This window comes from Microplitis mediator, chromosome 8 (genome assembly GCF_029852145.1).
Source record: "Microplitis mediator isolate UGA2020A chromosome 8, iyMicMedi2.1, whole genome shotgun sequence".
Classification (NCBI taxonomy): Eukaryota; Metazoa; Arthropoda; class Insecta; order Hymenoptera; family Braconidae; genus Microplitis; species Microplitis mediator.
The window spans coordinates 1,589,195-1,602,232 of record NC_079976.1 but is presented as its reverse complement, the minus strand read 5'-3'; the positions used below and the strand labels follow the sequence as shown (position 1 = coordinate 1,602,232).

Here is a 13,038-nt window from a genome sequence, read left to right as displayed (position 1 = left end):
TAAAATCTCCATCATCTGTCAGAGAAAAAATTTTTTAATACCCGGTACCTATTCCCGGAATCATAAGGGCGCGAAAAAAATTTTCAAAGCTTCTCAAAATTTTTTAAAACTCCTTATAGTTCCCGAGTACCAAAAGGGCGTATAACTTTACACCCTTATACTGAACGCGAAATATTTATATATTTTACCATACATTCAAAGGATCAACTTGTGAACTTTACCAATTTCCAATACCAGTATCAGTAATTAAATAAATTAATAAACAGGTTTATATAATAAGAGTATAATTTATTGAATGCTTATTATCCTTTTTTTTTATATAATAATAATGGCATTTTATTAGCTGTTTATTTCATTGAATGCCTTATCAATGATCATGTAACAATACTTACAGTGAATTTTATTTAATTTAAATTTTTAGTTTTAATTTAAATAATTACAACTCCTACCGCGGCGTAAACTAAGATTTATTTGATGGTAATTATAAATGACCGTCAAATTATTCTTCCTTCTTCTTCTTCTTCTTAGCCAGCTCTTCTGGTGTACGTTTGTTGATACCCCAAATAGGGTTGACATCCAGCTGTCTCATACGTTTGAGCTGAGCAGCTTGTGATTCTGGTGAGAATGATTCTGGTAGCGGTGAGTAAACTAAAAACGAATTATTAATTAGCATCAATTGATGAAGGATCAAAGTTAAAATAATAAATGTACGTACCGTAGAATTTAATGTACATGAACATCCAAAGGGCTAAACTTATTCCGATGAGCACACACCCGGTGATACATTTCCAGTAACCGTCTGGTGCTTCGAGCTCAGCGAATGTCTGACAGAAGCTCGCACGGTAGAGCGTTTTTTTTTCATCTAATGATAATTTTTTCCAGTCACCCTTTTCTTTCTCTTTGAGGACCTGGTTAATTTAATTACGTAAAATATAAGTACTCATTATTATTAATGAAAATTTATGATACTGCAAGTAGCAGATATTTAAAAAATTTATTCATTTTAAATAAACAAGAAAAATATTTATAGAAAAAATTAAAAAAATTTATATATAGAAAACTTTAGGAAAGATTTTTGCGCATATTTTGAAAATTTTATTTTTACTACCTACTAAAAAATTATCTGATGTCTGCTATAAATTTATGATACTGCAAGTAGCAGAACTTAAAAAAAATTTATTAATTTTAAATAAACAAGGAAAGTTTTTATAGAAATTTTTAAAAAAATTTATATATAGAAAACTTTAGGAAAGATTTTTGCGCATATTTTGAAAATTTTATTTTTATTACCAGTGACGTTTAGAAAAATTACAAAATTCTGATGTCTGCTATAAATGTATGATACTGAAAGTATCAGATATTTAAAAAATTTATTCATTTTAAGGGCCAATTTTCAAAACCAGGTTTCAATTAAAATTACTAGTATGTCTATACATTAAGGCTAGGCCGTACTAAACGAATTTTTGAATTTTACTTTTTTTTTAATTTATCAACCGATTGTTATTACAGAAATTTTTACAGCTTCCGAAAAAATGTGAAAGACAAACTTTTTCGGAAGGTTTTCATCATTCGAGTGACGTAATTATACAAAATGTAATTAAAAAAGTAAAATTCGAAAATTCGTTTAGTACTGCCGACCCTTAATATATAGATATACCAGTAACAATAATTTCAACTTGGCCTAAAAATAAACCCGGTTTGAAAAACTGGCCCTAAAAAAACCAGGAAAATGTATGATACTGAAGTTGGCCGACGTTCAATAATTTTTGGATTTTTTTTTAAACAATAAATTAATAAAAAAAAAATATTTGAAAAAATTGCACGTATAGTTTATTAAATTTTCTACATGTGGATATTTTAAAAAAAATTTTTTTTTTTAATTAAGTCGTTCAAACAAAAATTCATAAATTTTTAACTGTCTGCTAACTTCAGGATCATGAAAATATTTATAAAAAAAAACTTGTAAAATTTGCATCTCAAAAACTTTAGAAAATTTTTTTCCGCACATTTTAAAAATTTTTATTACCAGTGACGTTTATAAAAATTGAAAAATTCTGATGTCTGCTGCTTTCAGTATCAGAAATTTTTTTGGAGTCAAGTTTGAGTAAAATATTAATAAATTTATCATTACACAAGAGATGAAATAAATGAATGCCAAATAATATATTTATTTTTTACCTGAAGGTCAGGGGTTATTTCCTTGAATCTGATTGATGGGAAAGGATAGTCCCAGAGGTCCATGTAATGGGGCTCTCCATTCATTCCGTAGCCGACGATCTCACGTTTGCCGATTTTCGTTAAATAATGAGGCTGATATGGGACATCGCTGGACATCATCCGCATCGGCAACACTCGGCTGTTGAGCCTCAAGCACGAAACCAAGAGTTTCCCAGCCATTCTCTGATGGAATCAATAAATAAAATTATCAGTTAACGACTCAATTATTTAAATAAATAAAACTAGGACTAATAATTAAGATATATATGAATAAATACGCGATATTGTGGACATATTATCACAAATATTAACAATTGTTATCGTAATTTACTTTTTAACGCGGAAAATGATTAGGTAATCGATAGTGAAAAAGTCGCAGTAACTGTGATACCGAATCACCGTTCAGTGACCGATGATATTCAATTATTTATGCGCGCAATTAAAATTTTTATATTTTATTTGATTAATAGAGTTATTTAATTAATTAAAATTTGTAATTACCGTCTGTGATTTTTTTCAGAAAACACAGTAGAATATGGCTACGATGAAATCCTCAGGCAGCCATTAAATAAAGGCCATCTTCTAGAAGTTCATAGAGGGCGGCACCTAATTATTTTTTTTTTATTTATTTCGCTTTAAATTCAAATAATTTTATTTATTTACAATTTACATTCCATTTAGTTGAAATAAAAAATTTTAAATTAAAAATATTAATTTTAAAAGAAAATTTACATTTGAATTTTCCGCGGGATTTTTAAAAATAAAAATTTATTTAAAAAAAGATATTTGTGTTCATTTAATTACTTTATTTATTTATTTATATATTTATATATTTATATATATTGAAATAAATAATTAAATTTGTATCAATTAAATTAATTATCGATTGAATATTTAAAGATAACTTTCAAACCGCTGCCAAGATGGCGCCAAAAAATTTTTCCGTGGCATTCTGACCATAGACTAAATCAAATATCGCCTGCTCCTTTTCCACGCGACGACGGAGAACACCGTACGTATTTTAATGAATAAACTTTATATTTATATAAATAATAAGTGTAATTATTTAAAAATATATTTTTTAAATCAAACGTCAATAATCATTTTATTAGTTTTATTATTTATTGGCATTTGATTGCTTGATATTTTCACGATTACACTGGATTTTATTTCACGAGGATTTCAGTTCAGTTGTGAGCTTCAAGGAGCTGTAATTAAAATACAATTGATATTTTAAATTACACGATATTTAAATTCCTAGTCTACTTAGAATATTATAAATTTCGTATTTTTTAAACAGTAATTAGTTTTATTTAATTACTTACCACAGTTGCAAGTGTAAAGTGTAAATGTCAACAATCTAACCTCACTTTGATAATTAAAAATTAATTTAACAATCGCTTGTACTTTTAAATTCAAATTTAAATTTAAATTCTTTATTGTGTGTTGCTGATTAATTATTTTCGTTACAGAAAATGTTCACCGCAAGTGCTAAAATCATAAAAAGCGGCGGGGCCGAACCCGACCAATTTGAAGCTGGAATTTCCCAAGCTCTTCTTGAGCTGGAGATGAACAGCGATCTCAAATCACCAATGAGAGAGCTGCATATAACCAAGGCACGTGAAATTGACGTAAACAACAAAAAGGTAGATTTAATTTTTCATAAATTTAAATTTCTTGTCTGTAAGTAATTAATTGATTGATTAATTTGAAATAATTATTGCAGTCAATTATTGTGTACGTTCCAATGAACAAACTCCAACAATTCCACAAGATCCAGACCCGATTGGTACGTGAGTTAGAGAAGAAGTTTTCAGGTAAACATGTCATGTTTGTTGGTGACAGAAAAATTTTACCAAAACCAACTCGTAAGACACGTACAAAGAACAAGCAAAAGAGGCCAAGAAGGTATTTTATTATTCTTCAATTATTAAATATTATTATTATTAATTACTATTGATTATTAGGGATTTATTAAATGAATAATTTAAATTTTCAGCCGTACATTGACTTCTGTCTACGACGCTCTTCTTGAAGACTTGGTCTACCCAGTGGAAATTGTGGGCAAGCGTATTCGCGTTAAGTTGGACGGCTCTCAGCTGATCAAGGTTCATCTTGACAAAAATGAACAGACTAATATTGAGCACAAGGTATGATAATTTGAACCAATAATTAATTTAATTATTAACTTTGATTATTTTTTACTTAAGTGGTCTAATAATTTATCTATTTTTCTGTTCAGGTTGACACGTTTGCTGGAGTTTACAAAAAGTTGACGGGTCGTGATGTCACATTCGAATTTCCAGAATCTTACGTGTAATTTTTAAACACAAATAAAAATGATTTAAATTTAAAAATTAAATAATTGGGGTTTATTTATTTTACACTTAAAATTAATTTTAGTTTTAAAATTTTTACTTAGATTTAAGTTGACATTTAAAATGAATCAATTTTTTTAATGTCTGCTACTATAAGTATTATTTTTCTCACACGAAATTAATAAAACTTGACTTCTATCAACTCTAGTAGCGAATGTCCATCCTATTGACTTGGGCTTCAATGATTTTGGAATTTAAAAATTAATTTTTCTAGAGACGAATCAGAATTTTTAGTCAGGATTCTAAATAATTTTTCTGGGCAGTTATAATTTTAATCACATCTCTACTCAAGAGAAGTTACGACTCTACTCATTCACAATTTAACTCAGCCTCAACTCTACTCGCAGTTTTTTTTTACTCAGTTATATCTTTACTCAGCTTCCACTAGACTCAGCTACAACTTTACTTAAAATGAATTGCTATTTTTTATCAATAGGCTAAAATACGTGACTAGAGGGCAATGTTACAATTCTACTCACAACATCTCTACTCAAGGAAAATAACTTTTCTCAGCCTCAACTCTACTCAGTTATATCTTTACGAACTTTTCTCAACTTCAACTAGACTCTGTTACAACTTTACTCAGCTATAACTCTACTCACTAAGAATTTCTATTTTATCGATATGCCAAAATATGTGAGTAGAGATGAAGCTGAGTAAAGATCTAACTGAGTAGAGTTAAATCTGAGTAAAAAAAACTGAGTAGAGTTGAGGCTGAGTAAAGTAGTGAGTGAGTAGAATTCTAACACTGCCTTTTTCTGAACTCACAATTTCTATCAACAAATAAAATTCATTAAAAAAACGATTACTAGCTCTGATGAATTAAATCTGAGCCTCAAAAAATGAATAATTAAAACAAATTTATTAATTGGATTAATTAATTGAAAAGCTTTATTTTAAAATCTTATTGATACAAAATTTCCATATCCTTAATTTAATCTTTTCTCAAGCTGCAGTAATCATCTTGAATACCACCCTTGGTTATTATTTTAATATTGATTCCATCACCAGTCAAAATGTCACGTTCAGCAGCTGATATAAACACGTCTTTTATTATACTCAGTGCACGTTCTTTACTCAGCGGTTCTTTTTCAACGCCTTCCTGGTTCTTGTGTCCAACCTAGAGCACCAGACATCAGTTATTTAGTTTAAAAAACAAAAATTCAACATTTAAATGATTGAATGAATGAATCAGTCCGTAGTCTACCTGGTTGTCAAGAAGAGGTTGCAACAAAGCACCAGAAGATCCACCAGCACGGTACATATTTCTCTCGCAGTGACCTATGGGGTCGTAACTGAAGATGCAGCCTTCGCCGTTCTCATCAAGACCAGCGAGAATGTTACTTATGTAATAAGGAAAGAATCTTTTGTAGTAGAGCATCGTGGACATCATCTGCGCAGCTGCTGGAGTTGACATTTCCTTGAGATGCTCGTGCTTGTACATCTACAATTAAATTGACATTAATTTCCCTGAATTTTGATACTGAAGTTAGCAGACGTCCAATAATTTTTGGATTTTTTTTTAAGCAATAAATTATAAAAAAAAAAATATTTGAAAAAATTGCACTTATAGTTTCTTAAATTTTCTACATGTGCATATTTTTATTTTTATTTTTTTTTTAAATTAAGTCATTGAAAAAAAAAATCGAAAATTTTCAACAGTCTGCTAACTTCAGGATTATCCCTGAATTTGGTAATTACCAGAGTAGACTACAAATTTGAATCAACAATTACCTGCATGCGAGCAGCGAGAATTCTAGTGAATGTCAAAATATCACACCAACATCCTGAGCATCCTAGAACAGTTCTCTCCGAAAGAGTGAACAATTTTTCCTGGTTCCGGGTGTAGATGCTGTACCCAGAGCTCAGACGTGTCTCGGATGCAATGATAGCATATCCTGGACCAGCGATAGCAACGACACTCCTAAAACCCAAGTCACCATCATCATCATCATCAAGAATTTCAAAATAAAAACCAGTCATCAAGTAAATTAGGTTAAAATATAATAATTACCCTCCATTGTCCGCGTACGGACTGAACTGGACCTTCTTAGCACCAGCAGCATAATCAGGGAGAATGCGACCCATGGAATCATTCATCATCGCCATGATCACTTTGACAAATCAACAAAAATTTATTTTACCAAAAATAAAACCCGACTTTTGTTTTATCCGGATGACAACACACTTTTAGTATCTAGCTTCTGGTGTCCAGCTTTTCCAACTCTCGCCGCGACATCTAGACCAAAACTGATCAACCAGAACCAGGACAGGGTAAATAATCATCAACAGATGTCATGATCAGTGAGTTTTGGTTGACAGTGACCCGTTCTAGTGAATAATCTATACCTGGATTTAGTGACAGCAAATTGTTGTCGACGCCCAGTTGCTCCTGAGTAGTCTCTGGCTTTTTTATTTTTCCATGTACGTTTTCGCGAGTGTGAAGAATATATAGCTGTATATGTATATATGATAAATTGGTGTATGACTGGTGAGCAAACTAGCGTGACACAGTCGTATCATCAACATTTGCCCATATAATTTAAATAAAACCATCTGGATCTGGATTGTTAAATAAACAATATCAGATACTTGATTAATAAATATACTCAAAACAGGTAATATATACATACATACATATATTATTTATACCACATTCCTTGATGATTGCTTGTGAGTATCTGCAGTATAAGAGCGTAACTTGTACTGGTGTTGGTGGTGGTATTGGTATTGGTACTGGTACTGGTGCTGGTATTGGGCAAAATGGCTCCTCCAAAAACAATTTTTCCGGCACAGTTTGCATATGTCCAAGTTATTTACTGATACTCAAGTATCCGGGTGCTGAAAATAATTCAAATAAAATAAATCGCCCGCTGACAGTTCGAAAGTATCGGAAAATTTAAATTTTAAATTATTAATTATTATTTCCGCTGGTTGGTGGCATTTAATTGAGTCTGGAATTAGTATATATATATATATGTACATATATTATTTTTATTATTATTATTATTTTATCGACGATTGTCTTAATTATTGATATGATAATGATAATTATGATAATAATTAATTGTTGATTATTAATTTATGTTTACAGTAATAAAATATGCAGACGATAAAGTGCGTGGTGGTTGGAGATGGTGCTGTTGGTAAAACATGTCTTTTGATATCGTATACGACAAATAAATTTCCATCGGAATACGTACCCACGGTTTTCGATAATTATGCTGTCACGGTAATGATCGGTGGAGAACCATACACTCTAGGATTATTTGACACAGCTGGTAATTTAATTTTTTTTTATTGTTTATAAACTTTAATTGTTGTTTGTAAACTGGTACGAGTGTTTATTGTTTTTTTTTTAATTACTAGTTTGTCATGATACTGAAGTATGAGCGTGAATTTGACTGACGTCAATTTTTTTTAAGTTTTGAACGAATAAAAAAATTAAAAAGTGCGCACTTAATTAATTTCAAATCTATCATGATACTGAAGGTAGCAGACGTCTAGTAATTTTTGAATTTTTTTCAGACGATAAACCATAAAAAGATATTTTAAAAATTGCACCTGTAGTTTTTAAAATTTTCTACATGTGCGTAATTTCATTTTATTTTTTTGCAATTGATTTTTTGAAAATCAGAAATTCAAAAATTTTCAAATGTCTGCTAACTTCAGGATCGTGAACTATCGCGCGCATTTTTTTGAATTTTATTATTTTAATTTATAAATTGTCTCATATTTGCACTCACACTCATTACTGAAGTTATCCGACGTCTAATAACTTTTGAATTTTTTAAAAAAAAAATTATAAAAAAAATTGCACCTGTGGTTTTTTAAATTTTCTACATGTGGATATTTTTGATTTTCTTGCTTTTTTTATAATTTTATGAAAAACATTCGATTATTTTTAATTGTCTGTTAACTTCAAGATAATTGGTGAGGAAAGTGATGGAAGTTCAGATAATAATATGAGATATATGTATATTTATATATATTTGATGTTTCTGTTGATAGGTCAGGAAGATTATGACAGGCTGAGACCATTGAGTTATCCACAGACGGATGTATTTTTAGTTTGTTTTTCTGTAGTTTCGCCTTCTTCATTTGAAAATGTAAAAGAAAAGGTAAGAAAATTTGACACATTTATTTATTAATTATTAAATGCATATTTTAATTAAATATTTTTTTTATTAGACATTAATTGGAAATTTTTATGTTTTTTTATTTTTATTTTGCTAAAAATTATATAAATTCTACTGACATACTTTTCATATACAAAGTATATAAATATAGACATAATTATAAAAATTTAATACCTGCAATTGCATCCGTTTTATTTATAAATATGACGTAAAAAAATAGCTTGTGGTAAAACTCAAAATATGTTTAGCATCAGCATCAGTATCAGTATCCGTATCCACTTGTATTATATATAAATTTTTATTTATATGTATACTCATATAAATTTGATCATCAGTATGGATCTGAGCTTGAAACTTGCGGTGTAAATTTATAAGCAACTCTGCAACTGACAGGTTAATTAATCCCGATATCGTTGTCAGGAGTTTAATTTTCTGTCTCCATTTCCTGAGATTGACAGACGCAAAAAAATATTGATCACAAGCTCTGACATCTAATTTTAGTGGTAAAAATCCCTAGCTCTGGAAAATTCATTTTATTTTTGTATTCTTCAATGACATTAACAAGCGCGGGAAATTTTAAATATTTAAAAAAACTAAATGTTGTAATTAACTAAGGATTGAAAAAAAAAATAATGTATATATATATTTATTACAGTGGGTACCAGAAATAACTCATCATTGTCAGAAGACACCATTTTTATTGGTGGGCACCCAAATAGATTTACGAGATGACGCTGCGACAATTGAAAAGCTCGCGAAAAATAAACAGAAGCCAATAACTGGTGAGCAGGGTGAAAAATTGGCGAAAGAATTGAAAGCCGTAAAATATGTCGAGTGCAGTGCTCTTACACAGGTAATACAATTTTTGAATTTATAAAAAAATATATATAAGGTAAGAGACCTAGTACCCGATCAGAGAACTAGTACTCGATCACTCCAGATCATTGTAATCTACACGGAGAGAAATGTTAAGTAAATCTGCCTATGCAGCATAGTAATAATTACATTACTCTGTAGTTTGTGTCACGTCGCAACTATGGGGCTGCTTATACAAACTATAGAGTAATGTAATTATTACTATGCTGCATAGGCATATTTACTTGACATTTCGCTCCCTGTATATTTAGTAAAATTCAGTAAATAGAGAGATACAAATATATGAGTGATCGGGTACTAGTTCCCTGATCAGGTATTAGGTCTCTTATCTTATATACATTTATATGACAATAGTCCAGTCGAAACTCCGAAACAGGCGACATTTCTCGAAAGTTGGTGCAAATTTATTTCGAAGTCTCCTTAAATAAAAAAGTCACTCCAGGGGTTTATGAGAAAAAAAAAAAATTCCCAGATCGTAGCTATATGCATATTTTTTTCTACTTCATCGGCTTAATGATACTGAATTTGGCCGACGTCTAATAATTTTTGGATTTTTTTTAAACGAGAAATTAAAAAAAAAATATTTCAAAAAATTGCACTTATAGTTTTTTAAATTTTCTACATGTGCATATTTTTAATTTTTTTTTTTCTTCAAATTTAATTGTTCAAAAAAAATCCAAAAGTTTTTAATTGTCTGCTAACTTCAGGATCGTATCGGCTTATCATTTTAAAATTCCGTATCTTTAAGCTCCGAAATTTCAAAAATCTATTGCGTGTCATTTTTTCTAGACAGACAAAAATTTCTCATTTTTTTTCTCTACAAGTTTTGTTTGAGTTTTCTATAAATTTTTTTTTTGTTTCTGGGGCGTTTTCATTTTTTTCTCATCAACCCTTAGAGCGATGGCCATTTTTTGTGGGTGGGGTCCTAGACCTTGAAGTAAATTTGCACCAAATGTGTCCTGGCTCAGAGTTTCGACTGAACTACGAGTTTTAAATGATTGGCAGTATTATAAATAAAAAATGATTTGAATATTTTAGAAAGGATTAAAGAATGTGTTTGATGAGGCAATTCTGGCAGCACTTGAACCGCCTGAGGTTGTAAGAAGAAGAAAGTGCGTTATTTTGTAGGAGGTTTTAGATACTTTCTTATCATATTATTCTTCAAATTGGCTTGCTGCGCCCGTTTATTGTAAGTCTTGCAATGTTCTTCAAATCAACATCACCAAAATTAATTTCCTCACAATCTATTTTTAAAAAATTATAATTAAATTAAAATTAGATATTTGAGTTAAATATTAAATTTATAAAATAAAATTAATAATAAAAATTATTTTTTAAAATTTTAATTATAAAATCATGCGAGCATTTATGAGTTAAGTCATATCTACCTCAAGTTGCATGATTTAAATAACGTTAAATTTTTTTAATTATTTTTAAATTAATAATTAGTCATAATTAAATAACTCAAGGCTAGAAATTATGAAATTTTAAGCAATTGGACATTTGCAGGCAAACTTTTATTTATAACGTCAACAATAAATTTTTTTTCTCTTCAGGGCGATACATATAAGAAAAAAAAATAAATAATAATAATAAAAAATAATAATTATCATCATTTGTACACAAGTTGCTTATAAAAAAAATAAGCAGGCAAGAAAATCTGAGGAATCATCATGTGAAAAAAAAAACATGAATAATTATTAATTAATAATAATGGAATTTAAAATAAATAATTAAAGTAAGACCTACTTTGAATGAGTACCTTTGGTTACAACCCCCAAGGAACGCATTCTTTCAAATATTTAATAAATTAATAAGGCATTTTTAATAATAAGTTACTAATGTGAATTTTTTAATAAATCGATAATCGAAAAAAAAGAAATTTCATTACTTACCTCCACTTAAATAATACTTTTTTTTTTTTTTTATACACAGAAAAAAAGGATTTCTTGACTCAAAAAATTTTTACTCGCCTCAAAAAAATTTTACTTGCTCCCAAAAAATATTTTTTATTAATTGAAATCAAAAACTTTTTATGATACTGAAGTTAGCTGACGTCTAATAATTTTTAGATTTTTTTTTAAGCAATAAATTATAAAAAAAAAAATATTTAAAAAATTTGCACCTGTAGTTTTTTAAATTTTCTATATGTGCATTTTTTTAGTTTTTTTTTTGTCATTTATTTGTTGAAAAAAAAATCCAAAAAATTCAAATTGTCTGCTGACTTCAGGATCACAACTTTTTTGGAGCGAAAAAAAATTTTCTTGGAGCAGAAAAAACTTTTTTCTAAGAAAATTTTTATCTTTGATTCATAGTGCAAAATATTTCTTGTGTCAAAGAATTCTTTTTTCTGCGTACAGTCGAATTCCATTAACTCGGACAGAGTTACGGAGGAGTGGAAATTTCCTAGAAATTCCGACTTATCGAATTCCCCTTCTCTTTTAAAAAATAAACTACACGCATGCGCACTTCCATACACTAATGAAACATGTATAAATATATACAAAGTTACATACAAATGTATAGCATGGGATGGGAAAGCGCAGCTCGTAGTGGGGGTAAAATTGAGGAAAAGTTCCAAGTTAATGGAATTCGAGTATTTTTTAAACTTAAGTTTAAATAAACTTTTATCCTTTAGTGAGTAAAGCTTTTATTTACACACCCAACTATTAAATTTAACAATAATGATTATATGTATGTATATACAATTTTTATATTTATATATATTTGGCGATCGCAACGAGCAATTATTTTTTTTTAATACTAACGTAAATTATATATTTTCTAAGCATTTAATTTATAAAATTGATTATCAATAATTCAATAATTCAAATACTTTTTATTCTTTTAATTTTATTTTCGATACATTTAAAATTTATAACGTTCATTTAAATTTAAATTTTGTTTAAACAGACAATTACTTGAAATCAATAGAGCTTTTAATTACATATATTATTCACTCTTTCATTTAATCAAAATAAATCAATACTCTATTTAAAAGCAACTCACATTTTTTTATTAATTTAAAATATTTTATTATTCAAATAATAATTAGAAGCACAAATCTTACGCTAATTATTTACGAATATAAAATTCGGAATAAAACGCGGCTTGGCAGTTTCCTCATAGAAATCTTCCTCCAAAAATTACCCAAAAAAAAATATACAATTTATATTTTTAAATCTCTTATATAATAAATATCAAATACTGAATCTTTTATTTACTTTTTAAATTTTCCCGCTACATTTTTTTTTTTATTTAAATATCCATTAAAAACTTTAATACTGTAAATGTGTAGTGTAATTATCGGATGTTCATTAGTCGGTTTAAAATATATAAAAAAAAGGTTTTAAATAAAAAGCTGACTGTCATAAAGATTAAACGCGACATTAATCGCTATTTAAACTTAATGTTTTAATACTATTTAA

At 28.6% G+C, this 13,038-nt stretch overlaps 4 protein-coding genes across 7 annotated transcripts; 2 read left to right on the top strand and 2 right to left on the bottom strand.

The window, feature by feature from the left end:
* Window positions 1-308: 308 nt before the first annotated feature.
* Window positions 309-2,869, bottom strand: LOC130673577 (cytochrome c oxidase subunit 4 isoform 1, mitochondrial-like). Its single transcript, XM_057478633.1, has 4 exons — window positions 2,719-2,869; window positions 2,179-2,400; window positions 716-908; window positions 309-648 (listed from the first exon to the last, which is right to left on the bottom strand). Exons 2-4 carry the CDS (start codon window positions 2,395-2,397, stop codon window positions 500-502), a joined length of 561 nt encoding a protein of 186 aa, XP_057334616.1. The 5' UTR covers window positions 2,398-2,400; window positions 2,719-2,869; the 3' UTR covers window positions 309-499.
* Window positions 2,870-3,075: 206 nt separating this feature from the next.
* LOC130673575 (40S ribosomal protein S7) lies at window positions 3,076-4,582 on the top strand. Its single transcript, XM_057478628.1, has 5 exons — window positions 3,076-3,229; window positions 3,690-3,863; window positions 3,944-4,125; window positions 4,217-4,367; window positions 4,460-4,582. The coding sequence occupies exons 2-5, from the start codon at window positions 3,693-3,695 to the stop codon at window positions 4,535-4,537; spliced, it is 582 nt and encodes a 193-aa protein (XP_057334611.1). The 5' UTR covers window positions 3,076-3,229; window positions 3,690-3,692; the 3' UTR covers window positions 4,538-4,582.
* Window positions 4,583-5,455: 873 nt separating this feature from the next.
* Window positions 5,456-6,829, bottom strand: LOC130673573 (proteasome subunit beta type-1). The gene is made up of 4 exons (XM_057478627.1): window positions 6,610-6,829; window positions 6,330-6,519; window positions 5,803-6,039; window positions 5,456-5,715 (listed from the first exon to the last, which is right to left on the bottom strand). The coding sequence occupies exons 1-4, from the start codon at window positions 6,702-6,704 to the stop codon at window positions 5,530-5,532; spliced, it is 708 nt and encodes a 235-aa protein (XP_057334610.1). The 5' UTR covers window positions 6,705-6,829; the 3' UTR covers window positions 5,456-5,529.
* Window positions 6,830-6,960: 131 nt separating this feature from the next.
* LOC130673576 (cdc42 homolog) lies at window positions 6,961-11,284 on the top strand. 4 transcript variants are annotated; one of them, XR_008990912.1, is made up of 6 exons: window positions 6,961-7,213; window positions 7,690-7,876; window positions 8,607-8,716; window positions 9,390-9,587; window positions 10,649-10,799; window positions 11,167-11,284. XR_008990912.1 is itself a non-coding variant. In XM_057478629.1 (5 exons), the coding sequence occupies exons 2-5, from the start codon at window positions 7,699-7,701 to the stop codon at window positions 10,736-10,738; spliced, it is 576 nt and encodes a 191-aa protein (XP_057334612.1). In that variant the 5' UTR covers window positions 6,961-7,213; window positions 7,690-7,698; the 3' UTR covers window positions 10,739-11,284. The 4 variants fall into 4 exon arrangements, 3 of the variants coding, with proteins under 3 accessions (XP_057334612.1, XP_057334615.1, XP_057334613.1); XM_057478629.1 differs by having other exon boundaries at window positions 10,649-11,284; XM_057478632.1 differs by lacking the exon at window positions 6,961-7,213 and adding an exon at window positions 7,360-7,528 and having other exon boundaries at window positions 10,649-11,284.
* The last annotated feature ends 1,754 nt before the right edge of the window (window positions 11,285-13,038 follow it).